This window comes from Mobula birostris, chromosome 4 (genome assembly GCF_030028105.1).
Source record: "Mobula birostris isolate sMobBir1 chromosome 4, sMobBir1.hap1, whole genome shotgun sequence".
NCBI classification, from domain to species: Eukaryota; Metazoa; Chordata; class Chondrichthyes; order Myliobatiformes; family Myliobatidae; genus Mobula; species Mobula birostris.
Window position 1 is genome coordinate 176,537,306 of NC_092373.1, and position 27,052 is coordinate 176,564,357.

The window sequence follows — 27,052 nt, forward strand, 5'->3', positions numbered from 1 at the left end:
CTGGCTCTAAATTGCTGCTTCTAAGTCAATAACAACGTGCCTTCGTATAGCACCCTCAACATCTCAAGGCCTTCACCCAAGCAAAATTCAAAACTGAATTCAACTTATGAACTCTTTTAGAAACCATAGAAACTACAGCACAGAAACAGGCCTTTTGGCCCTTCTTGGTTGTGCCGAACCATTTTCTGCCTAGTCCCACTGACCTGCACACGGACCATATCCCTCCATACACTTCCCATCCATGTATCTGTCCAATTTATTCTTAAATGTTACAAAAGAACCCGCATTTACCACCTCATCTGGCAGCTCATTCCATACTCCCACCACTCTCTGTGTGAAGAAGCCCCCGCTAATGTTCCCTTTAAACTTCCCCCCCCCTCACCCTTAACCCATGTCCTCCGGTTTTTTTCTCCCCTTGCCTCAGTGGAAAAAGCCTGCTTGCATTCACTCTATCTATACCCATCATAATTTTATATACCTCTGTCAAATCTCCCCTCATTCTTCTACGCTCCAGGGAATAAAGTCCTAACCTATTCAACCTTTCTCTGTAACTGAGTTTCTCAAGTCCCGGCAACATCCTTGTAAACCTTCTCTGCACTCTTTCAACCTTATTAATATCCTTCCTGTAACTTGGTGACCAAAACTGAACACAATACTCCAGATTCGGCCTCACCAATGCCTTATACAACCTCATCATAACATTCCAGCTCTTATACTCAATACTTTGATTAATAAAGGCCAATATACCAAAAGCTCTCTTTACGACCCTATCTACCTGTGACGACACTTTTAGGGAACTTTGTATCTGTATTCCCAGATCCCTCTGTTCCACTACACTCCTCAGTGCCTTACCATTAACCCTGTATGTTCTACCTTGGTTTATCCTTCCAACGTGCAATACCTCAGACTTGTCAGTATTAAACTCCATCTGCCATTTTTCAGCCCATTTTTCTAGCTGGTCCAAGTCCCTCTGCAGGCTCTGAAAACCTTCCTCACTGTCTACTACACCTCCAAACAAAACTATATTGATTATCAGGACCTCAACAGAGACCTATTCAATCTCCTGGGAGAATAATCTACCAAGATCTTTGCACCCTTTCCTCACCAAGGATTAAATAAATCCAAATCAGGAGTTATTCTTTGTACCAGACACCTGTCCAGTTTCTGCCCTTGGCTGAGCTTGAAGATCTCCAGCCAATGCAACATCCAACTAAATCTTCTCCTGTTTATTCCAGTAACACAACCCATCTGCACGCAAGCTTTTTAACAGGCGTAGGCTAACACAGAATTAACTACTTTTGATCACACAGTCCATTATTCTGTGAAGGGAAAAACATTTCTTCCAATATTTAGGTGAAGTATGTTTTAATTTGTCCTCACTGTCGGCTGCATTACCATTCGTGACAATAGATATTTGAGCTTTCACTAGGACGGAAAGGGGATTCACAGCCATGGGGCTGAAGCAGCTGATAGGAGACTGGACAATTCTAGTACATGAGCAGGAGATTGATTAATCTACAAGAAGCTCTTTATAACATTGAAAATTATTGAGCAATTCAATCTACAAACACTTCTGTCCAATAATAATTATAATAAAGGTTCTAATACGAAAGATAAATTCCACTGTCCTCTGGGAGTACCAGCTCCTAAGATTCAGTGGTCTATATTTCTATTCTCTATTGCAAAGTGACTAAAAACCCCATTAATATGGGTTGCTGCAGCTTGATTTAGTTTACATCATTTCCAAAATACATCATTTAAAAGGCAAAGCATGGTAACAAGGCTGAGCTCCACCCGACATATTTCGGGAAGAACATGATTTCCTTTCTTGTGGAATTGCGTCCCATTCGCTTGTCCAATCAGCTGTCTGGAAAGAGCTGTGCTTGGATGTCCACTCGGCACATTGGACATTTCTTGCTGGTGGCCAGCCATTGGTCTACGCAGGCTTGGTGGAACAGGTGTATGCAAGGGAGACGCCTGAACAAAGACACAAAACGATCAATAGCACTGCGCCGCCCGTCGCTTGCGCCTCATATGCCAAATATTATAAACCCACGAGATTCTGTCCAGGCTGGAGACCCAGAGCAACACACACAGCGTGCTGGAGGAATTCAGCAGGTCAGGCAGCATCTGCGGAGGGGAATAAACAGTCAACATTTTGGGCCAAGACCCTTTGATTATCAGGATGATGGAAGTCCTGATGAAGGATCTCAGTCCGGAATGTCGACTGTTTATTCCCCTCCATAGAGGCTGCCTGACCTGTTGAGTTCTTCCAGTATTTTGTGTGTTACCAAATATTATTCTGTGAACTTTATGCTCCAATTGTCACTTCCACCTGCTGAATGGAGCAACTTATTTGGGGGTACTTAGGCTAAATTCCATGTCTTCATTTCCAGACCATAGTTATCAGTATTCCCAGATTATTTACTGTGGTCCAGCTGATGGTTCAGCCTTTGCCCCCTACTCCAGAACCAAAATCAGACCGACTTCAACCATTGATCTACATTAGGCTGATGAGTCCTACTTGTGTGCAAATTCAAGGCTGATTCATGAGCCATTGACAATCCTTCCACTGAGGTGTAGAAAGGAGGAGCAGTTAAGGTTTGGTGCAGGGACCTGGTGTGTTATGCTTTTGGATGGGCCTTACAATGAAGATCCTTGCCCTATCACGTAACACTCACTCCAACAATCTAGACCGAATGTGAGACACCAGTCAACATGGACTTCTTCACCTTTCTCCAGAGACCCCTACCATAAAAGCAGGTATCAATAACGAACCATACAGTAGAATTCCTGGCAGCCTCCAGTGTGCCAGCACACCCTCCTGATGCAGTGTTCAACACCCCAGCATAAGGCTCATTAGACTGAGCAGAAGTGATTCCTGACCTCCTGTATATTGGACAAGTTATTGATGGTACTTCAAACCATCAGAGAAATGATGAGTGGTATTGTGGTGCAGCTGGCGGGTCAACCTCTGTCTCCATTCCTGAACCAAGATCACACCCACTTCAGCCACTGAGCTACAGTAGGCAGATTAATTTTGCTTACGCGCAACTCATCCTCTGCAAAATCCCGGATTCACTGGGTAGGTAGATGACCGAATGTCACCCATTCCTCCAGGGCCAATGGAGCTCTGTTCGGGTTTAACCAGTTCCTGCAGCTAGTCTGCACCTTCTACACCTCCAATACCGGAATCCAACTTTACTCCAAGCTGTGTCAGAGAAACATAGCAAACCTACAGCACAATACAGGCCCTTCAGCCCACAAAGCTGTGCTGAACATGTCCTTACCTTAGAAATTACCTAGGGTTTCCCATAGCCCTCTATTTTTCTGAGCTCCAGGTACCTGTCCAGGAGTCTCTTAAAAGACCCTATCGTATCCGCCTCCACCACCATCGCCAGCAGCCCATTCCACGCATTCACCACTCTCTGTGTAAAAAACTTACCCCTTGACTTCTCCTCTGTACCTACTTCCAAGCACCTTAAAACTGTGCCCTCTTGTGCTAGCCATTTCAGCCCTGGGAAAAAGCCTCTGAGAAGTGTCAGGGAAGGAACTTCCAGGAGGACAGAGAAAATACTACAAGAACATTCTCAGAATCTTCTCGAAGAAGTGTAACATCCTCACCAGCTTGTAAAAATTCACGCCTGGGTCTGCGAGTCTGCTGGGGGAGCTGGGACTCATTTGTCTGCGAATCCACAAGTCCACCGGAGGGTGGAAGCCGAGGAAGATGGCCTGTCCTGGAGTTAGAGGACTGTGTCTGTTGGAGGGAGGGAGGGACGGAGGGACGAATGGGGCTTGTTTCACTGTTGTTGTTTGGTATTTTCTGTTTCGTTGTGTTCTGCATTGTTCTGCTGAGTATTGCGAGAATGCTATGTCGGCGCTGGAATGTGTGGGCACACTTGCCGGTTGCAACCTTGGGTGCATTAAATGTTAATACAAATGAGACATTGCACTGTATTTCGATGCAGATGTGATAAATCAATCTAAATCTAAAATCTATACTGATGCAGAAATATCCACGGAGGCAACAAGGGCTTCATGTTCTTCAATGGAATCATATGGAGGCCATGCATTGACAGCAGGAGTATGCAAGAATCTAATCAATACACCCACATACTGCCCAGTTCCACCTGTCCCATCAATGGACTTCATATTTGTTACCTCAGAACTGTGATGGAACCAAGACCCGCTGGATCCCATGGGGCAGAAGAAGAAGATTAGAGTCAGCCCAGTGGAGCACTTTCCTTCTAACATACCTAACATCTTCTCCCTCCTCCAACATACAGAGGCAAATCGTGCATTTCTCATCGAAGTCCATCTCCTCTTCTTCCTTTTTACCTTCTTTGATATCCTGTTGTATTCTCTACAAATAATAAGTAAATGTATTAATGTCAGACACCATAAGACATGGGAGCAGAATTAGGCCATTCAGCCCATCAAGTCTGCCCCACCATTCCATCATGGCTGATCTATTCTCCCTCTCAACCCCATTCTTCTCCCTGTAACCTTTGACACCCTTAGCAATCAAGAACCTATCACCCTCTGCTTTAAATATACCCAAAGACTTGGCCTCCACAGCCATGAACTCCATAGATTTAACCCACTTTGGCTAAAAAAAAAAATTCTCATTTGTTCTAAAGGGATATCCCTTATATTCTGAGGTTGTGTCCTCTGTTCCTATAGTCTCCCCCACTATGGGAAACATCCTCTCCATGTCCACGTACATTGTCCAGGCCTTTCAATATTCAATAGGTTTCAATCAGATTCCCACCCCCTCCCCGTACTTCTAAACTCAACTGAGTACATGTTCAGAGCCATCAAAAACTCATGTGTTAACCCTTTCATTCCTGGGATCATTCTCCTCTGAACCCTTTCCAAATGTCAGCACATCTTTTCGTATATAAAGGGCCCAAAACTGCTCGCAATACCCCAAGTGTGGTCTAACCAACTCCTTATAAAGCCTCAGTAATGGTGCAAATAGAACCTCTCCGAAACTTGAGCTGATGCGGGCCGCACAACTCAGACAAAATATTGACCCAACCAATGAGTGACGCTGACTGCTTGTGAATGTCAGGAAGCATCTGCAAAGGGAAAAGCAAAGCTAATCTTCAGATTGACGACCTGAAATAGAGCTGGAAAAAGTAGATAAAACAGATCTTAACTTCGTAGAGAGAGGAACAAGAGGGAAAGTCTGTGACAAAGTGGAAGGCAGGAAAGTTGAAAGAACAACCAGCGATGATAGAACCAATTGAAAGAATGTGATAAAGGTGTTATTGGGTAATCTGATAGAGATATAGTGAAGAGAAGAGGAATAAAATCTGAAAGTGCCAGTACAAAATGAAGTGAATGTCAGAATGTGAAATACAAAATTATTTGAAATTGTTCATTTTATTGATGAACCTGCAAGGCTTTAAAGCATCTCGGCTGAAGGTGAGCTACTGTTCCTAATCAACCTTCTGCAGATATATTGTTGAGAGTATCCTAGCTGGTTGTATCACGATCTAGTACAGCGATTCCAGTTTGCAGAAATATAAAAAGCTGCAGAGAGTAGTGAACACCATTCAACACATCACAGGCACATTCCTCCCCAGCATCATATGGATCTACATTATGTGTTCTTCAAGAAGGCAACATCTATCAAAGATCCTCACCATCTGGGACATGCCATCGTCTCAGCTATCAGAGGGCAAGAACACAGATGTCTGAAGGTTCAAGAATAGCTACTTCCTTTCAACCATTCAGCAACACTAATCAATAACCCGTAGCAACATTATGACCACTTAGAACTGCAATGGAAATACAAAAGAGACTGAAAATCTGAAGCAACACCAAGTGCCAGACGAACTCAGACAGAAGGACAGCATCTACAGATGGAAATGGACAATTAACGTTTCGGGCCAAGACTCTCTTCAGGCCTGGAAAGAAAAAATGGAGATGGCTGGTATAAAAAGTGGGGGAAGGGGCAGAGCAAGAGATGGAGGGTGACAGGTGGATGGTGGTAAAAGCAGAGTTATGGGCAGTTATTGGAGGGGGAGAATAGGAAAGATGTAAGAGTATGGGAGATGGGTAGAAGGGACAAGAAGATGGAATCTGATAGAAGAGAACAGTGGGCCATGCACTGGAGGGAAGGGGGAAAGGAGAGAAACCAGGAGGGCAGATCCAGCAAGTGAAGCAGGGGAAGAGAAAAGGCGAAGGGGCTACTGGGATTAGGGAATGTAAAGAGGAACAGAGAGAAGTGTTTTCCGAAAGTTGGAGAAATCAATGTTCAAACTGTCAGATTGGAGACTACCGAGGTGGAATATGAGGTGTGTTCTCTAATTTGCGTCTCACCTCAACCTGGCAGTAGAGGAGGCCATGGACAGGGATGGTTCCCTCTTCACCTCCTCCCCTCCTCCCCTTCCTTCCATGATCTACTGAGCTCTCCTTTCAGATTTCAAATTCTTCAGCCCTTTGTCACTTACAGCTAACACCTGCCCGCTCCCCACTCTCTCCCTCCCTGACCCATCACCTAGCCTCACCTGGCTCTACCAATCCTACTTCTGCTCACCCTTTCCCTCTCCCTCCAACTTTTTATACTGGCTATCTTCCCTCTTTCTTTCCAGTCCTTTTGAAGGGTCTCAACCTGAAATGTCAACTGTTTCTATCCCTCCGTAGATGCTGCTGACCCTCTGAGTTCCTCCAGGATTTCATTTACTTTTTGTTCTAATTGTCTTATTCCTTGAATAATTTTGTTTAATTTATATTCAATTTATGTTTTTCTCTTGTTAATGTAGTGTCTCCAATACTTTGTGCCTGCGATGCTATCATCAGCAAATCTTTCATTGCACTTGTGCATACAGGGACTTCTGAATACAATGTACTCGACTTCAATTGTTTCCAGCATTTTCTGTTTTGTCCACACCTTAGGAGTCTTAAAGTTAAAATAAAGCATTGTAGTAGAGAACTTTCAAAAAAAAAGTTTTAACAAAAAGGTCTTGTTGGATTACTAGAGGTGCACTGAGCATTTATCATACATTTTAAAAGGTGCACAAAGTACGTCAGAAATTAGCCTGACATCTCAAACCCTTTTCATATTATGCAATCCCATTCTCCTGGCTATACATCTCATTCCTTTCAAACTCAGCCAGTTGTCCCAAGCAACCCACCCACCTTCACCATCTTCTGTGATTGGCAGCGTTGCGAGCAGTCACCCGATTCTCACCTTCCTGTATTTGTGTGGCAAGGTGCACCTCTCAATCATATTCTGCATGCTCCCCCGGCTCGCAGTCCCGAGCCTGTCCTCGAGCTGCAACAGCTCCTGAAAGACGCAAGCAATAGTGAACAAGGCGACGTGAGCAAATCGGCTGGAGAAACTCAGTGTGTCGAGCAGCGTCTGTGAGGGGAAGGAATTATCACTATTTCGTGCTAAGCCCCATAAGAGTGGATAGGGGAAAAAAGCCAGTTTAATGAGGAGAGAGGGAATGGTGAGATAGGAGTCAGCGGGCGATTGGTGGACTGCGGAGGGGCGAAGGACGACTTTGCTTATCAATGCAGCATGCCATTAAATGGAGGATTTACACTATGTGACCTGTCACTGGGGGTGCCGTATCATACCAATCTGCCATCAGGTAGGTCTGGAGACAGATAGGGCACAGACAACATGCCCTTCCCCTTCTCTGCAATAGGGTGTAGCTAGTAGAACCTATGACTGCTAGCAACTGAGACCTGCATTCAAACCTGTATGTAAATGTTGTCTTTGTGGAGTGCAACTACACGTTTCCTTTGCATGTTCTAGTATCCCCCCACAACCCAGAGGTGTGGAAGCTGGTAGGTTGCGGAGCAGACTCGATGGCCCAAGTGGCCTCATTCTGCTCCTATATCTTAATTGGCCCTGTAAATCGCCCCTACTGTGTCAAATCCGAGGGACAGTTGATGAGAACGTGGGGAGAACTAAAAGAATAGAATTAATGTAGATTCAGATTAATTTGTTTATCACATGTACATCGAAACATGAAATGTGTAGTTTGTGTTAACATCCAATACAATCTAAGCAATGTGATGGGGCCGCCATACATACCCCAACGCTCGGCAGAACGACACAGAACACAACAAGCAACAACAACAGAAAAACAAGCCCCATCACTCACTCACTCTCACACACACACACACACACACACACACACACACAATGTCTACACAGGTAGTGATGGTTGAGGATGAGGTGGGTTGAAGCCCCCATTTCTCGCTGTTTGTCTTTATGAGACTATGACAAGTGAAAATTCTGCCAGGTGTTCTTCCGTAGCCCCCAGGAGTCTGCGCCAGTCTCAGCTCAGATTTTCAGCTTGTTATTCATTTTATTTTCCAGTTAAAAGTTTCTTTTTTCTTTCACCCTTAGAATGTTCTGGAACATGTAACTTAAAGTGAGACATTAGAACATTAGAAAAGTTTTGACAAGAACAGGCTGTTCGGCCCAACAAAGCTTGCCAAATTCCTATTCACATAGTGTGCTGAAATATCTATCGAGTTTAGATTTGAAAGTCCCTAAGGTACTACTCTCAGCTACACAACTGGGCATTTTTTTTTTCCCATGTGTTCTCAACTCGCTGCGTAAAGAAATGCTTCCAAATGTTAGTCTGAAATCTCCCTTTAACCAGTCTCCACCTATGGCCCCGTGTCCTCATTGATGGATTCATTTTGAAGTATCAGCTTGCATCCATCTTACTTATACCCTTAATAATTTTAAACACTTCTATCATATCTCCTCTCATTCTACATCTACTTAGGCTAAAAAGATTTAATTCTTTCAATCTTTCTTCATAGTTCATACCCTGCAGACCTGGAATGAGTCTCGTCACCCTTCTCTGGACTCTCTCCAGTGCCTTCACATCCCTCACACAATATGGAGACCAAAACTTGTACACTGTACTCAAGGTGTGGCCTCACAAGCACATTATACAGCTCAGGGAGAAAGTCTCTAGGCTTTAACTCCACTGGAGACATACCCATTTAAGGAATGTGATGCTGAGGATTTACAAGGCACTGCTGAGGCCTTACAAGGCACTGCTGAGGCCTCACCTTGAGTATTGTCAACAGTTTTGGGCTCCTTGTCTATGAAAAGATGTGCTGGCATTGGAGAGGGCTCAGAGGAGGTTCACAGGGATGATTCCAGGAATGAAAGGGTTATCATACGAGGAACGTTTGATGGCTCTGGGTCGGTACTCATCGCAATTTAGAAGGATGAGGGGAGATCTCATTGAAACCTTTCAAATGTTGAAAGGCCTAGACAGGGTAGATGTGGAGAAGATGTTTCCCATGGTGGGGGAGTCTAGGACAAGAAGGCACAGCCTCAGGATAAAGGGGCATCCTTTCAAAACAGGGATGTGGAGAAATTTCTTTATCCAGAGGGTGGTGAACTTGTGGAATTTATTACCACAGGCAGCTGTGGAGGCCAGGTCAGTGGGTGTATTTAAGGCACAGCTTGATAGATTCTTGATTGGACACGGCCATCAAAGGTTACAGGGAGAAGGCTGGACAGTGGGGCTGAGGAAGGGAAAAAAGGATCAGCCATGATTCAATGGTGGAGCAGACTCAATGGGCCAAATGGCCCAATTCTGCTCCTATGTTTTATGGTCTTATGGTCATAAATCAACTGAGGAGAGCATTTACAAGGTTTCGGAGGACTGAATAATTGGCCAGACCGGGACCTTATTGCTTGAGTGTAGAAGACAGAAAGGTGCCCTTATAGAGGTGTACAAGACCATGAGAGGCACAGGTGAATGTACTCAGTCTTTTTTTCCCCCCAGGGAAAGGGAATCAAAAACTGGAGGGCAGAAGTTTAAGGTGAGAGGGGAGCGATTTAAAAGAGACCTGAGGGATAACTTCTTCATGGAGAGGCTGGCGTGCATACGGAACGAGCTGCCAAGGGAAGTTGTTAAGGCAGGTAGAATAACATTTATTAGAATAAGAATCAGGTTTAATATCACTGGCGCGTGTCATGAAATTTGTTTTTTTTGCAGCAACAGTACATTGCAATACATTATAGGAAAGGAAAGGTATGTCGCACCCGGAGTTTCTCCGGTTAGCGGACGATTTCCCTCCACGCCTCTCTGACGTAGCGGGGAACCGCGTACAAGGCAAATTACAGCAGTGGTTTGCCATTGCCTTCTGCCGGGTGAGTTTCCAAAGAGATCACCAGCTCGTAACCCAGCACGGATGGAAAGCGAGCAGGGGAGCCGGCTGGATTCGAACTCAGGACCTTTCGTCCTGAAGTCCAGCACTGATGCCACTATGCCACCAGCCGGGTCAATACATTATAATAATAATGAAAAGCTATAAATTACAATAAATATATATAAAAAATTAAGTATATAGTGCAAAAAGAACACAAAAAAAATAGTGAGGTAGTGTTCATGTCCATTCAGAAATCTGATTGCAGAGGGGAAGAACCTGTTTCTAAAACATCGAGTGTGTTTCTTCAGGATCCTGAACCACCTTTCCGATAGTAACAATGAGAAGGGGGCATATCCTGGGTGATGGGGGTCGTTAATGATGGGTGCTGCTTCCTCGATGCTGGGGAGGCTAGTGCCTGTGGTGAAGCTGGCATTTAAAAGACATTCGGACAGGTATGTGCATGGATAGGAGAGGTTTAGAGGAATATGGGCCAATGGGACTAGATTAGATGGTAGACATGTCAAGTTGGGCTGGAAGTCCTATTCCTTGCCGTGTGACTCCTTGACATGGCCTACTTCCATTACTACTAACATTTGCCGCCCGTCAGGGTGAAGCACCAGCTGCTGTTATCAAACATTTGCCACACGTCAGGGTGAAGCAGCCTTTTCTCAACATTGCTTGGTGACTCATTGTGCATGCTAGCACACTGAGCAGAGAAGTTTGAAGTTGGCCTTTACACCCACGTCAACCATTCACTATCTCAAGACCGCCAATCATACAGGCTGTTCAAGCACTATAAACAGGCCTCATGTTCAGGATTTATGATACAAGTAACACACCTCATAACTTTCTCTGACAGCTGGAATCGGTTGTCCTGCATTCAATCCTTGGAGCGTAAGCAGGTGAAGATGTGGATAAGAATAATTCCTCACCTCGGGAATAATCTGGAAAACATTCTTTTATTACAATAAGTCAAAGCAGTGAACCTGTGGAAGCTTTCTACCACAGCACAGGGAGAGGCTACATATTACAGTGGGGCTCAAACCCGCTCACAAACACCTACACATGCATAGTAGCACAGACACTTCCTCACATCCACCATGTTCACATACTCACTTTCGCCTCGCCTCACTAAGTGCTTGAGGAGTACAGGAAATGCAAGAGAACACTCCAGTGGGATATCAGTGGGTCTAAAAGAAGGCACGAGATTGCTCTGGCAGGCAAGGTGAAGGAGAATCCCAAAGGATTCTACAGATACATTAAGAGCAAAAGGATAGCAAGGGACAAAATTGGTCCTCTGGAAGAGCAGAGTTGTCATCTATGCGTGGAACCAAAAGAAATGTAAGAGATCTTGTATGGATTTTTTTTCATCTGAACTTACTGAGGAGATGGACCCAGAATCTACAGGACTGAAGCAAAATATTATTGAGATCATGGACCACATCTGGATTACAGAAGAGGAGGTGTTTTCTGTCGATGCAGATTAGTGTGAATAACTCTCCAGGGCTTTCGAAGATTGACTGGAGATTTGACAGAGGTGTACAAAATTATGAGAGGTGTAGATAGGGTAAATGCAAGCAGATGTTTTCCACTGAGGTTTGGGGAGACTAGAGCTAGAGGTCAGGGGTTAAGAGTGAAAGGTGAAATGTTTAAGGGGAACATGAGGGGAAACTAGTTCACACAGAGGGTGGTGAGAGTGTGGAACGAGCTGCCAATGGAAGTGGTGGATGCGGGTTCGATTGCAAGCTTGGATAGGTACATGGATGGAGTGGTATGGTCCAGGTTCGGCTCCATGGCATTAGGCAGAATAACCGTTTAGCAGGGACTAGATGGGCTGAAGGGCCTGCTCCTGTGCTGTAGTGTTCTATGACTCTTGTAGATGAAATTGAATTAAATTGGCTTTATTATTTACATCCTTCACATACATAAGGAGAAAAATCTTAATGTTACATCTCCGTCTAAATGCGTAATGCACAATTTATAGTAATTAATAATAAATAGTACGTATAACAGGATAGTCAATACAGTATAACAGAAATACAGTTGCGTCAGCATGAATTAGGCAGTCTGATGGCCTGGTGGAAGAAGCTGTCCTGGAACATGTTGGTCCTGGCTTTTATGCTGTGGTATCGTTTCCTGGATGGTAGCAGCTGGAACAGTTTATGGTTGGAGTGACTCGGGTCCCCAATGATCTTACGGGCCCTTTTCTCACACCAGTCTTTGTAAATGGCCTGAATAGTGGGAAGTTCACAACTACAGGTGCACTGGGCTGTCCGCACCACTCTCTGCAGAGTCCTGCAATTGAGGGAGGTACAGTTCCCGTAACAGGCAGTGATACAGCCAGTCAGGATGCCCTCAATTGTGCCCCTATAGAAAGGACTTGCGGACCCATACCAAACTTCTTCAATCTCCTGAGGTGAAAGAGGTGCTGTTGTGCCTTTTTCACCACACAGCCGGTATGTACAGACCACGTGAGATCCTTGACGATGTTTACACTGAGGAACTTAAAGCTGTTCACCCTCTCAACACCAGATCCATTGATGTCTATAGGGGTTAGTCCATCTCCATTCCTCCTGTAGTCCACAACCAGCTCCTTTGTTTTTACGACATTGAAGGGGAGGTTGTTTTCTTGACACCACTGTGTCAGAGAGATGACTCCTTTCCTGTAAACTGCCTCATTATTATTTGAGATTAGGCCAATCAGTGTAGTGTCATCAGCAAATTTAATTAGCAGATTGGAGCTGTGGGTGAAGACACAGTCATGGGTATACAGAGAGTAAGGGAGGGGACTTAGGACACAACCCTGAGGGGCACCTGTGTTGAGGGTCAGAGGGGCAGAGGTGAGGGAGCCCACTCTTACCACCTGCTGGAGATCTGACAAGAAGTCCAGGATCCAGCTGCACAAGGCAGGGTGAAGGCCGAGGTCTCTGAGTTCCTTGTTGAGCCTGGAGAGAATTATAGTGTTGAATGCTGAACTGTAGTCCAAGAACAGTATTCTCACATAGCATCCCTCTTCTCTAGATGTGTAAGGACGGTATGTAGAGCTGTGGCTATTGCGTCATCTGTTGATCGATTGTGTCGGTAGGCAAATTGTAGGGGGTCCAGTGTGGGTGGTAACATGCTGCAGATGTAATCCTTGACCAGCCTCTCAAAGCAGTTGCTTATTATAGAGGTGAGTGCGACAGGACGCCAGTCGTTCAGGCATGTTACCTTGGTCTTTTTAGGTACCGGAACAATGATGGACGTTTTGAAACAGGAGGGCACTCTACACTGGGAGAGGGAGAGATTAAGAATGTCTGTAAACACACCTACCAGTTGTAAAGCAGGCCAATGGTTCCAAATGGGGACATCTGAGGGCCAGGACTTCCACCTCAACTGACGTTCTGCTGACTCAGCCCAGAGTGAAAATTAAACCCTTCAGCTCATGGTCAGTGTGACTCAGTTACAAACTGGCCTTACCAGTATGGCCGTCAGGAAAGGTGTAGCAACCAGAGAGTCTGAGGGAACCTGCCTCAGGGCACCACGTTAGCGTCAAGGCTGGCGTGATGGTATTACACCTCGGGGTATTGGGGTAGCGGGGTTCAGAGTTCAATTCCATCACTGTCCGTAAGAAGTTTGTATCTCCTCCTCATGAGCAGATGGGTTCCTCCCACACTCCAAAGACGGACCAGCTGGTAGGTTAATTGGTCATTGTAAGTTGTCCCGTGATTAGGTTAGGGTTAAGTAGGTGTGTTGCTGGGCAACGCAGATCATCGGGCTGGAAAGGCATGTGCCACGCTGAACCTCGAAACAAATGATGTGAATAGATTGAGTGTGCTTATGGAAGCATTTCACGTTACTTTTACTTGGTGCCATAATGATGACCAGCAAAAGCTGAGGTGACGATCATAGAACATAAAAATAAATCAGGAGCAGGAACAAGGCCAGACGGTCCCTGAAACATGCTGCGCCCATCAGGCACAAGGGTGACACATCCTCCCCTCAATACCACTTTCCCACCTCTCTCCACATCCACCCCTCAATACCACCTTCCCACCTCCCCGCCATCCTCCCCTCAATACCACCTTCCCACCTCTCTCCCCATCCTCCCCTCTATACCACCTTTCCACCTCACTCCCCATCCTCCCCTCAATACCACCTTCCCACCTCCCCCCATCCTCCCCTCAATACCACCTTCCCACCTCCCCCCATCCTCCCCTCAATACCACCTTCCCACCCCTCTCCCAATCCTTCCCTCAATACCACCTTCCCACCTCCCCCATCCTCCCCTCAATACCACCTTCCTATCCCTACCCCCTCCCCTCAATACCACCTTCCCACCTCTCTTCCCATCCTCCCCTCAATACCACATTCCCTCTCCCCATCCTCCCCTCAATACCACCTTTCCACCTCTCTCCCAATCCTCCCCTCAATACCACCTTCGCACCTCTCTCCCAATCCTCCCCTCAATACCACCTTCGCACCTCCCCATCCTCCCCTCAATACCACCTTCCCACCTCTTCACCTTCCCCTCAATACCACTTTGCCACCTCCCCTCAATACCACCCTCCATTTCTCCCCATCCTCCACTCAATACCACCTTCCCACCTCTCTCCCAATCCTCCCCTCAATACCACCTTCCCACCTCCCCATCCTCCCCTCAATACCACCTTCGCACCTCCCCATCCTCCCCTCAATACCACCTTGCCACCTCCCCTCAATACCACCCTCCATTTCTCCCCATCCTCCACTCAATACCACCTTCCCACCTCTCTCCCAATCCTCCCCTCAATACCACCTTCCCACCTCCCCATCCTCCCCTCAATACCACCTTCCCACCTCTCTTCCTATCCTCCCCACAATACCACCTTCCTATCCCTCCACCCTCCCCTCAATACCACCTTCCCACCTCTCTCCTCATCCTCCCCTCAATACCTTCCCACTTCCCCTCATCCTCCCCTCAATACCACCTTCCTATCCCTCCTCCGCCCATCAATACCACCTTCCCACCTCTCTCCCCATTCTCCCCTCAATACCACATTCCCACCTCTCTCCCCATCCTCCCCTCAATAGCAACTTCCCACCTCTCTCCCCATCCTCCCCTCAATACCACCTTCCCACCTCTCTCCCAATCCTCCCCTCAATACCACCTTCCCACCTCTCTCCCAATCCTCCCCTCAATACCACCTTCGCACCTCCCCATCCTCCCCTCAATACCACCTTCCCAACTCTCTCCCCACCCTCCCCTCAATACCACCGTCCCCTCAATACCATCTTCCCACCTCTTCGCCATCCCCTCAACGCCACCTTCCCACCTCTCTCCATCCTCCCCTCAATACCACCCTCCTTTTCTCCCCATCCTCCACTCAATACCACCTTCCCACCTCTCTCCCAATCCTCCCCTCAATACCACCTTCCCACCTGCCCCATCCTCCCCTCAATACCACCTTCCCACCTCTCCCCATCCTCCACTCAATACCACCTTGCCACCTCTCTCCCCATCCTCCCCTCAATACCACCTTCCCACCTCCCCCCATCCTCCCCTCAATTCCACCTTCCCACCTCTCTCCCCATCCTTCCCTCAATACCACCTTCCCACCTCTCTCCCCATCCCCTCAATACCACCTTCCCACCTCTCCCCATCCTCCCATCAATACCACCTTCCCACCTCTCTACCCATCCTCCCCTCAATACCACCTTCCCACCTCTCTCCCCATCCTCCCCTCAATACCACCTTCCCACCTCTCCCCATCCTCCCCTCAATACCACCTTCCCACCTCTCTCCCCCTCCTCCCCTCAATACCACCTTCCCACCTCTCTCCCCCTCCTCCCCTCAATACCACCTTCCCATCTCTCTCCCCATCCTCCCCTCAATACCACCTTCCCACCTCTCTCCCCATCCTCCCCTCAATACCACCTTCCCACCTCTCTCCCCATCCTCCCCTCAATACCACATTCCCACCTCTCCCCATACCCTCATAGTTTAAATGCCTCTTTACGTCTGCCTTGAATGTATTTAATGGACTCACCTCCACAACTCCCTAACCTCAAGTGAAGAACTTTGTTCTCCTCGTCAGAGCAATGGAGCAGAAAACAGGCCCTTCAGTCCATCTTGTCCATGCTGACCTAGATCCCACTTAAACTGGTCTTGTTTGCCTTCATTTGGCCCTCATCCCCCAATCCCTCCGATTCCTATATTTATCCGAGTATCTCTTAAATGTTGCATCTGCCACAACTAATTTCTCCAGCAGCTCATTCCAAACACTCCTCGCTCTCTCCAAGAAGACATCCCCCAGCTGCTTTCTAAATCTTTCTGCTCTCTCCTCACACGTGTACTTTAGTTTTGGTTCTTTCCCTGGGGACAAGATGGCTGTGTGATTACAGTACTCTATCCATGCCCCTCCCCCATGATTTTAAGCACCTCCATAAGCACTCCATGGAATAAAGCCCTAGTTTGCCCAACCTCACCCTATAACTCAGAGCCTCGGGCCCTGACAACATCTCCACCTGAGATGAAAAGCCCCTTATTCTCAGACTCCCGAGTCCTAGAAACCCCCACAAGGGGAAACACGCTCTCAATGTCCACTTTTCCGATTCCTACACTTTCACCTTCTCACACTTCGATACCCCAATGAGTACAGGGCTAATCTGCTGAACCTTTCTTCACGTGCCAAGCCCTCATCCCAAGAATCAACTGAATGAACCTTTTCTCCAATCTTTATTTAAACAGGGATTCTGAAATTGTACATTGTTCTCCAGTATCCTTTAAGTTGCATTAACACTCCTCTCATTTGGTATTCCCTTCCCCTTTGCAATAAAAGCCAGTGTTCTATTAGTTTTCTGAAAGTAGATCAGCAAACGTACTTACCACTGAGCTGGAAGATATACTTCTGGGTATGTGACGTATCCTGGGCGTTGCTAAGTAATGGTGCAGACGGTGCACTGGAAGGAGCTGGTATTGAATGTGGGGTATTCCAGCCTCTGCACTGACGTCCCTTCAAAACAAAATAACAGCAAACACGTAACTGCGTGTTTCCCCAAAAAACTCCAATTCTAAAAAGCAACTTTTTCCAGGTTAAGCATGAGGCTATATACACTCACCATAGGCACCCGTTAGTCCCGTCAGACCATGGATTTGCGCCTTGGAAGGTCTGCAGGGCGCAGGTCTGGGCGAGGTTGTATGGAAGACCGGCAGTTGCCCATGCTGCAAGTCTCCCCTCTCCACGTCACCGATGTTGTCCAAGGGAAGGACATTAGGACCCATACAGCTTGGCACCAGTGTCGTCGCAGAGCAATGTGTGGTTAAGTGCCTTGCTCAAGGACACAACATGCTGCCTCAGCTCAGGCTCGAACTAGCGACTTTCAGATCACTAGACCGATGCCTTAACCACTTGGCCACGCGCCAACACATCTACACTCAGCGGCACTTTATTTAGGTACACCTGTACACCTGCTTGTTAATGGAAATATCTAATCAGCCAATCATGTGACAGCAACTCAATGCACAAAGGAATGCACACATGGTCAAAAGGTTCAGTTGTTGTTCAGACCAAATATCAGAACAGGGAAAAAAATGTGATCTAAGTGACTTTGACCATGGAATCACAAACATGTGGAAATCTGCAGATGCTGGAAATTCGAGCAACACACACAAAATTCTGGAGGAACTTGGCTGGCCAGGCAGCATCCTATGGAAAAGAGTAAACAGTCGATGTTTCAGGCCGAGGCGCTTCATCAGGACTGGAGAAAAAGGTGAAGTCTTAAAGATGAGAGTAACTCAAATAACCATGCATTACAACAGTGGTGTGCAGAGGAACATCTCTAAACGCACAACAGATTGAACTTTGAAGTGGATGAGCCACGCAACAGAAATCCTCAAACATACACTCAGTGGCCACATTTTTTTTTTTGGTACAGGAGGTAGCCAATAAGGTGGCCACTGAATGTATTCCACTCTCTGTGCGTTAAGCAGAGAAACGTGGAAACAGGAATAAACTATTTAACCCCTGGAGGCTGTTGCACCATTCAAATGAGATCATGGCTATTCTATAACCTAACTCCCTGCAGCTGTTTTTTCTAAATATTTTTGTTACCATAGGTAACAAAAATCCACCAATCTCTGAGTTTAAATTAATAATTGACCTAGTATCCATTATGAAAGAGAATTCCAAATCTCTACGTCCCTCTGCAAGTAGAAACAGCTTCTTACTAACTGCAGCAGGAATGGTTTGTTTCATTTGAACTCTGCCCCCTCATCCTGTGGGAATTGTTTCTTTGCATCTACCTCAACATAAAGCCAGGCATAGTCATTGAGCAGTACAGCACGACAGCACAGAAACAGGCCTGTGTAGGTCATGCCAGCCTGAATTTTCTACCTAGTCCATGCTCCTGCTCCCAGACAATATCCTTCCAAATGCCTCTCATCTGTGTCGCTACCCAAACTTCTCTTAAATGTTGCAATTGAACTTGCAAACCATTTCCCACTGGCAGCTCATTCCACACTCGCACCACTCTGTGAGTAAAGAAGATCTCCCACAGATTCCTCCTAAATTTTTCACCTTTCACTCCAGCAAAGGTTTCCAAAAGGAAACGCCTGCAAGGGGATGCAGATTCACCAGAATGCTGAGGGGAAAAAAGCCTGCAAGCCTTCAGTTTATCTGTACCCTGCAATATTTTGTATGCCTCTATAAAATCCTTCTACTTTCCCTTTGATCCATTGAATAAAGTCCTAACCTTCTCAACTTTTCCCAAAAACTCAGATCCTCTCATGGGAACTTCAGAGGCCCATGAACAACTTGAGTCTGGATCAACTTGAACCAAAATCCTTGGATGCTGAACTGAAAGTCTGAGTTCGTCCCTGCTTTCTTTATATTCCTTAAGGGTGTGTTTGATTTCATCTTCCTGAACATATTTATGCTTCCTTTTTCTTTTTGGCCAAATTTACAACATTTCTCATTATGTTTCATCGGTGGTGCAGTGAGATGCAGCAATGGTGAAAAAATGGCCAACTAATCCCAAGTCAGGGCTTAGCGTGTGAATCAGAGGGGAACCTACAGGTGCTGGTGTTGCCACCCACCTTTTGTCCAGTACTTTTGGCGAATGACTTTTTAAGAAGTGCTCTCAGACTAGTTTGGGCATGTAACTGCTGTGTCTTTGTAGCTGACAAACACTGAAGCCAGTGGTAGGATCGAATGCCGAGGTGTGGGAAATGGGATGCCAAGCAAGTGGGTGTCCTTGTCCAACGCCACACCTCTGTTTCTCGCTGCCTCCATATATTCACCAGTTAGTGCTTTAGATACACTTTCCTAATTGGGTCCAGATTTGTTGATGTTGTAATCCATCTGTCACTGTTTTTTTTTCATTCATTGAATTGATTGCCAAACCTTTGTAGATCAATGCCTTGTGATTGAGAAGATGCATGTTTGGTGCCTGCAAAGGTCTAGCATTGTCCCATTGCCCCAGAAAGAAAGGGGATTTCCAGTCCATTCCCAAAACTATTCCAGCTTCTACCCCTTCCGTGCACCATTTCCCTCACAGAAATATTACCTGTGGCTTTCTCTTGTCTTTCCAGAACACCACATTGGACATTTGTCCTTTATCCAGATTTCAAGGCAAATATAGTAATGGAATGGGCTTTCAATTTATCACAGTTCATTTATCAATAAAGCTTCAAAATGTAAATTTATGGCAACACACACAACACGGTCCTGCTGAAGGGTCTCAGCCCGAAACATCAACTGTACTTTTTTTTCCATAGATGCTGCCTGACCTGTTGAGTTCCTCCAGCATTTTGTGTGTGTTGCTTTGATTTCCAGCATCTGCAGATTTCCCCTTAAATGTAAATTTATACTACTTTCTATTGCCAGAGTAACTTGCAGTACTTCTCCTAATACGCTCTTTTCTCACTCGCTGTTAACAATAAACTAACAAAGCTAAATTTACTTAATGGTTTTTCACTTAAAAACTTACTTTTCTGATTAAATTTACTTACCTTGTTTTCCCTTGTCCTGATCTCTCACTTTACTTTTTAGTTAATATCCCAGATTTAGCTTATTAATTCAAATAAACTTCCAAGGCCATCTCTCAGAAGACTCTTCTGCAACCTGACAAGCTTGAGATGTCTGTTATCCCTCAGTTTTCTCCCCTTTGATATGAAGGATCAGTCTGAATGCAAGTTTATTATCAAAGTGACTATATGCCACCATATACTCTCCTGAGATTCATTCTCTTCATACTGAAGTTCTCCAATCTAGGAAGCATCCTGGTGAATCTTCACCTTCTCCAGCACAATCACAATCTTCCTATAATGCAGCAACCAGAACTGCACAAGTATGACCTAACCGGTGTTTGTAAAGTTGTGACAATCTCCCAACTCTTATACACTATGTCCCTATGAAGATACCTTCTCCAACATCCTATCAACCAATGTACTAGGATCCCAAGGTGCCTCCGTACATCAACATTTCTGGTTAACATATATGTCCTCCCCTTATTTGACGACTTACACTGCAAAGACAACACAAAAGTAATTACAACTTGATGTAGTGTCATGTCTTATTCACCTATTCCTGAGGCAGAACTAATGTACGATACCACTGACACCTTAGCAAAAGCAAACCACTGAGGATTTCCCAGCACTTACCATTCAGTGCCTTCAGTCAGGTATCCGGTCTGCATTCCCACTCCCGAAGCAGAATGGTTGGTGAAGTCATAGGCCGGCCGAAGGCGGTGAGGGTAAGGAGGTGCCCTTTCCTGTGTCCGCCTGCAAAATGACATGATGAAGCTGCTGCAGATCGGGCCAATCCCTACATCTACTGAGAGCCACAGGTTGTCTGCACTACTCTACAGGTTTGGCCCCTCGTACAGTTCTGAACCCAAGTCTCCAGTGTATTTAAGTGTGATATAGGGGGACATCTCAGTGAAGACAGCCGGCTGGACTCAGACACCGAGACCCTGCCTCACTGTTGAGGGAAATCTATCAGGCGTGTGGCTGGAATATGCTGCTTCGGGTGGCTGGTGGGAGAGACAGATATACTGGGGACTTTTAACAGATGTTTGGGTAGGTACATGAATTCAAGGAAAATAGGGGATATGGACATTGTGTAGGCAGAAGAGATTAGTTAGTTAGATTATTAATTTAATTGGTCCAGAACAACATTGTCAAGTCAAGTCACTTTTTATTGCCATTTCAACCATAACTGCTGGTACAGAATATAGTAAAAATGAGACATTTTCCAGGACCATGGTGCTACATGAAACAATACAAAAGCTACACTGAACTATGAAAGAAAAAACACAAAAACTACACTAGACTACAGTCCTATCCAGAGCTGCACAAAGTGCACAAAACAGTGCAGGCACTACAATAAATAATAATAAATAAGAAACAAGACAGTAGGCACAATAGAGGGCAGTAGGTTGATGTCAGTCCAGGCTCTGGGTATTGAGGAGTCTGATGGCTTGGGGGAAGGAACTATTACATAGTCTAGTCGTGAGACCCCAAATGCTTCGGTGTCTTTTAGTCAACTAGCTTTAGTTTACACGTGACATAATTAAACAGGGGCAATCTTCAGGAAGAAACTTTAATGCAGTAAGATAACCTGAGATTGAACTGTGAATTGTACCAAATTGACCTGAGGTTTTACTGTCCACTATTTGTATTAATCAGTATTATCAGAGAGAGAAATTTCAAATCAGCATGTTAAGGTGCTACTACTTACTATTCCATAGAATAATTTCTGGGCCATGGGATGAACTTCTAAATATTAATTTTGTATCATATGACAAATGAAATTAGAATCAGAGTAAATACCTTAAATTTCATTGGGATTCTAATTTCATTTCATGAAAACTTAATTTATTAAAATCTTAACATTCGTCCCACAACATGAGAGAGTAAAAATCTTTGCATTATGACTCTGTTGCAATGTACAGAAATGTGAATTTAAAGGTCTAATGGCTTGTAGAAAGAAGCTGTCCCGAAGCTGGTTGGTCGTTGCGTTAATGCTGCGGTACCGTTTGCCAGACGGTAGCAGCTGAAACAGTTTATGGCTGGGGTGACTCGTGTCCCCGATGATCTTCCAGGCTTTCTTCAAGTACCTGATGCTGTAAATGTCCTCAGTGGAGGGAAGTTCACGTCCACTGAAACACTGGGCTGTCCGTACCACACTCTACAGTGCCCAGTGATCAAGGTTGGTGCAGTTCCTGTACCAGGCAGTGATACAGCCAGTCAGGATGCTCTCAATGGTGCCCCTGTAGAAGGTCTTGAGGATTTGGAGGCCCAGTCCAAACTTCTTCAGTTGCCTGAGGTGGAAGAGAGGCTGTTGTTGCTGCAAAGTCAATGTGTACAGTCCACATGTGATCTTCTGTGATGTGTATACCAAGAAACTTGAAACTACTCACCCTCTCAACTGCAGACCCATCAATATTGATCAGGGCAAACCTGTCTCCGTTCCTCCTGTAATCCACAACCAGCTCTTTTGTTCTTTAGACATTGAGGGAGAGGTTGTTATCCTGGTACCACTGTGTCAGGGTGTCAACTTCTCCTCTGTCGACTGTCTCATCACTGTTAGAAATAAGGCTGCTCAAAGTTGCGTCATCTGCGAGTTTGATCGGCAGATTGGAGCTGCGTGTGGCGGTGCAGTTGTGGGTGTAAAGGGAGTAGAGGAGGGGACTCAGGACACAACCCTGGGGGGGGCACCTGTGTTCAGGGTCAGAGGGGCAGAGGTGAGGGAGCCCATCTTTACCACCTGTTGGTGATCTGACAAGAAGTCCAGGATCCAGCTGCAGAAGGTGGGGTGCAGGCCAAGGTCTTTGAGCTTCCTGTCAAGCCTGGGGGAATTATGGTGTTGAATGCCAAACTGTAGTCCAAGAACAGCATTCTCACATAAGCATCCTTCTCCAGGTGTGTGAGGACAGTGTGTAGAGCTATGGCTATTGCGTCATCGGTAGACTGGTTCTATCGGTAGGCGAATTGTAGGGGGTCCATTTTGGGTGGTAACATGCTGCAGACGTAGTCCTTGACCAGCCTCTCAGAGCATTTGCTTATAATTGAGGTGAGTGCGATAGGGCGCCAATCGTTCAGGCATACTACTTTGGTTTTCTTAGGTACAGGGACGAAGATGAACGATTTGAAACAGGAGGGCACTACACACTGGGAGAGGGAGAGATTAACAATGTCCGTAAACACCCCAGCCAGCTGTTCCACACACACTTTGAGGACGTGCCCTGGGATGCCGTCCAGCCCCGCTGCCTTGCGGCTGTTGACACGTTGGAATGTTCACTGTACCTCAGCCTCAGAGGTGACCAAGGAGCATATACCAGGATTTGGCAAATTTACTTAGTGAATCACATCCACCCTGCCATTTTTTTAAAAATCCACTCATTTCGACTTACTAAAATATTGCAAACAGGTCTAGTTTTTCCACTTCAAGTGCAAGGATTAATATCCTCCAGAACTTCAAACATATTCCCCTCCTTCCTGTGCAGATTCAGATGGTGATTAAGACCATAAGATATAGGAGCTGAATTAGGCCATTTGGCCCATCGAGTCTACTCCACCATTTCATCATGGCTGATCCATTTTTCTTCTCAGCCCCAATCTCCTGCCTTCTTCCCATATTCCTTCATGCCCTGACCAATCAAGAACCAATCAGTCTCTGCCCTAAATGTACATAAAGACTTGGCCTCCACAGCTGCCTGTGGCAATGAGTTCCATAGTTTCACCACTCTCTGGCTAAAGAAATTCCTCCTCACCTCAGTTCTAAAAGGATGTAAATCTATTCTGAGGCTGTAACCTCTGGTCTTAGACTCTCCCACCATAGGAAACATCCTCTCCACATCCACTATCAAGGCCTTTCACCATTCAATAGGATTCAATCAGGTCACCCCACATTTTTCAGAATTCTAGTGAATACAGGCAATGAGCCATCAAACACTCTTCCTATGACTAGCCATTCAATCCTGTAATCATTTTTGTGAACCTCCTCTGAACCCTCACAAGTTTCAGCACATCCTTTCTAAGATAAGGGGCCCAAAATTTCTCTCAATACCAAAAGGAGGGTTCATCAGTGCTTTATAAAGTCTCAACATTACGTCCTTGTTTTTATATTCTAGTCCTCTTAAAATGAATGCAAACATTGTATTTGTCATCCTCACCACAAACTCAACCTGCAAGTTAACCTTTAGGGAATCCTGCACAAGGACTCCCAAGCCCCTTTGCACCTCAGGTTTTTGTATTTTACTTTCCATTAGAAAATAGTCTACCTTTTATTTCTTTTACCAAAGTGCATGACCATACACTTCCCAACAGTATTCCATCTGCCACTTCTTTGTCCATTCTCCTAATCTATCTAACTCTTTCTGTAGTCTCTCCACTTCCTCAAAACTATCTGCCTCTCCACCTACCTTCATATCATCTGCAAACTTTGCAGCATAAGAACATAAGAAATAGGAACAGGAGTAGGCCATCTGGCCCGTCGAGCCTGCTCCACCATTCAGTAAGATCATGGCTGATCTGACCATGGACTCATCTCCACCTACCTGTCTTTTCCCCATAACCTTTAATTCCACTACTATGCAAAAATCTATCCAACCTTGTCTTAAATATATGTACTGAAGTACCCTCCCCTGCTTCATTGGGCAGAGAATTCCACAGATTCACCACTCTCTGGGAAAAGCAGTTCTCTTCATCAACATCCTAATCTACTCCCTTGAACCTTGAGGCTATGTCTACTAGTTCTAATCACACCCATCAGTGGAAACAACTTTCCTGCCTCTATCTTATTTATCCCTTTCATAATTTTATATATTTCAATAAGAGCTCCTCTCTTTCTTCTGAATTCCAGCGAGTGCAGACCCAGGCGATTCAATCTCTCCTCATAGTCTAACACATTCATCTCTGTAACCAACCTGGTGAACCTCCTCTGCACTGCCTCCAAAGCCAGTATATCCTTCAAGTAAGGAGACCAGAACTGCACACAGTACTCCAGGAGCGGTCTCACCAGTACCCTGTACAGTTGCAGCATAACCTCCCAGCTTGTAAATTCGATCCCTCTAGCAATGAAGGCCAACATTCCATTTGCCTTCTTGACAGCCTGCTGCACCAACAAACCAACCTTTTGTGATTCATGCACAAGCACTCCCAAGTCCCTCTGCACAGCAGCATACTGCAAACAATTCCATCATCCACATCGTTGACATAAAACGTAAAAAGATGCAGTCCCAACACAGACCCCTGGTCACCGGCAGCCAGTCAGAAACGTCTCCCTTTATTCCCACCCTTTGCCTCCTGCCAATCAACCACTGAGTTATCCATGCTAGAATCTCTCCTGTAATACCATGGGCTCGTAGCTTGTTAAGCAGCCTCATGTGTGGTACCTTGCCAAAGCCTTCTGAAAATCCAAGTACACTACATCCACTGAATACTTGCAGAATATTTAATTTCTGAGAACATCTATGACAATCCCAATTCTAGTTGGAATACTTGAGTGAGTCTGAGCTTTCCCAGCCTGAGTCAGTGTTACTGACTATCAGATCTGCTATTTGATCATGGTTAGATCAGTTCTAATTGCTGGGGGCAATACCACATTCACTTCAGAGGAAGCTTGTACAGAATTCATATTTTAAAAGATGCAATGTTGCTGATTGTCAGTGAGTTTTACATACCTGGGGAATGCCATCAGCCTTCCCTGCTGGTGCAGGAGGTACTGCTGGTGTAGCGGCTGAGATAAGAAGGCAGGCAGATCTTGGAACTGGGGGCTTGTCAAAGTCTGGTGCAGTGGCAGAGAAGTGGAGGCCTGGTGCGATGAGGTCACTTGGGCACTCAGGGCTGGTTGTGACGAGACAGAGTAAGGTCGAGGAAACTCGTGCTGATGAGTGACGTGAAGCTGTCTGCAGGAAGTGGCTTGAGAAGACTGTGACCTTGGAAAAGGTGGACCTGCGAAGATAAGCATGATCATTATTATGACTAATACAATAGCACAGGATTTGTAGGAGGTTCTGCAGAAGACCGTTGTGAAGGTGTGCATGGTTAAAACGGAAGTTTGTGCTCTTCATCTTATTATTCTACCAAATTTGCAGATTGAGAGATCTTGGGTGAATGTTTAACACCCACCCTTCTCTGAATGCATTTCACTTGGCAGATCTACTTTCCTAGAAGAACCTCAATTCTGAAAGTTACCTCAGTGGACATTGGGGGTGGGACTGGAACTCACTGCCTCCCGAGTTCTGGCAAGTGACGCTAAATATGCCATGACTCAAGAAGTAAGGTCCATAGCTTTTACTTCATCCCCTTGTGCCTTCTGACCTACCTACAGTCAACTGATACACCAGAGGAACCCAGTGTACAACTCACTAAGCCCCTCCCTCTCCCTTCACAAAATCCATTGACTACTGGACCAGGATTAGCTGAAGATGCATTGAATTTTTAAGACGACAAATCATTTGTCATCAGATTATCACTGGATCGATAATCTCGAAACACTGACTGATCAGTTTCGATTGTGATCAGCTTTGATCCCCTTATTAAAGAATGGCTTTGGAGAGGGTCCAGAGGAGGCTTACAAAAATTATCTTGGGAATGAAAGGGTTAACATGTGAGGAGCGTTTGATGGCTCTGGGCCTGTACTTACTGAAATTTAAAAGATTGAGGCAGATCTCATTGAAATCTATCAAATATTGAAAGGCTTAGATAAAGTAGATGTGGAGAGGTTGTTTCCAATAGTGGTGGAGTCTAGGACCAGAGGGCACAGCCTCAGAATACATGGACATCCCTTTAGAACAGAGATGAGGAGGAATTTCTTTAGCAGGGTTGGGGGGTGGTGAATCTGTGGAATTTATTGCCAAGACTGCTGTGGAGACCAAGTCACTGGGCATATTTAAAGTAGAGGTTGACGGGAGAAGGCAGGAGGATGGGGTTGAGAAG

At 45.6% G+C, this 27,052-nt stretch overlaps 1 protein-coding gene across 1 annotated transcript in view; it reads right to left on the reverse strand.

Moving 5' to 3' along the window:
• Positions 1 to 1,859: 1,859 nt before the first annotated feature.
• The window catches only part of ark2ca (arkadia (RNF111) C-terminal like ring finger ubiquitin ligase 2Ca), a 31,733-nt gene continuing 6,540 nt past the window's right edge, over positions 1,860 to 27,052 (reverse strand). The window contains exons 2-8 of the mRNA XM_072257003.1: positions 25,795 to 26,065; positions 20,771 to 20,890; positions 16,997 to 17,123; positions 10,989 to 11,093; positions 7,202 to 7,297; positions 4,257 to 4,363; positions 1,860 to 1,977 (exon numbers count right to left, since the gene is read on the reverse strand). Of these exons, the coding sequence (XP_072113104.1) occupies positions 1,860 to 1,977; positions 4,257 to 4,363; positions 7,202 to 7,297; positions 10,989 to 11,093; positions 16,997 to 17,123; positions 20,771 to 20,890; positions 25,795 to 26,065 (944 nt within the window). The remainder of the gene's footprint in view (positions 1,978 to 4,256; positions 4,364 to 7,201; positions 7,298 to 10,988; positions 11,094 to 16,996; positions 17,124 to 20,770; positions 20,891 to 25,794; positions 26,066 to 27,052) is intronic.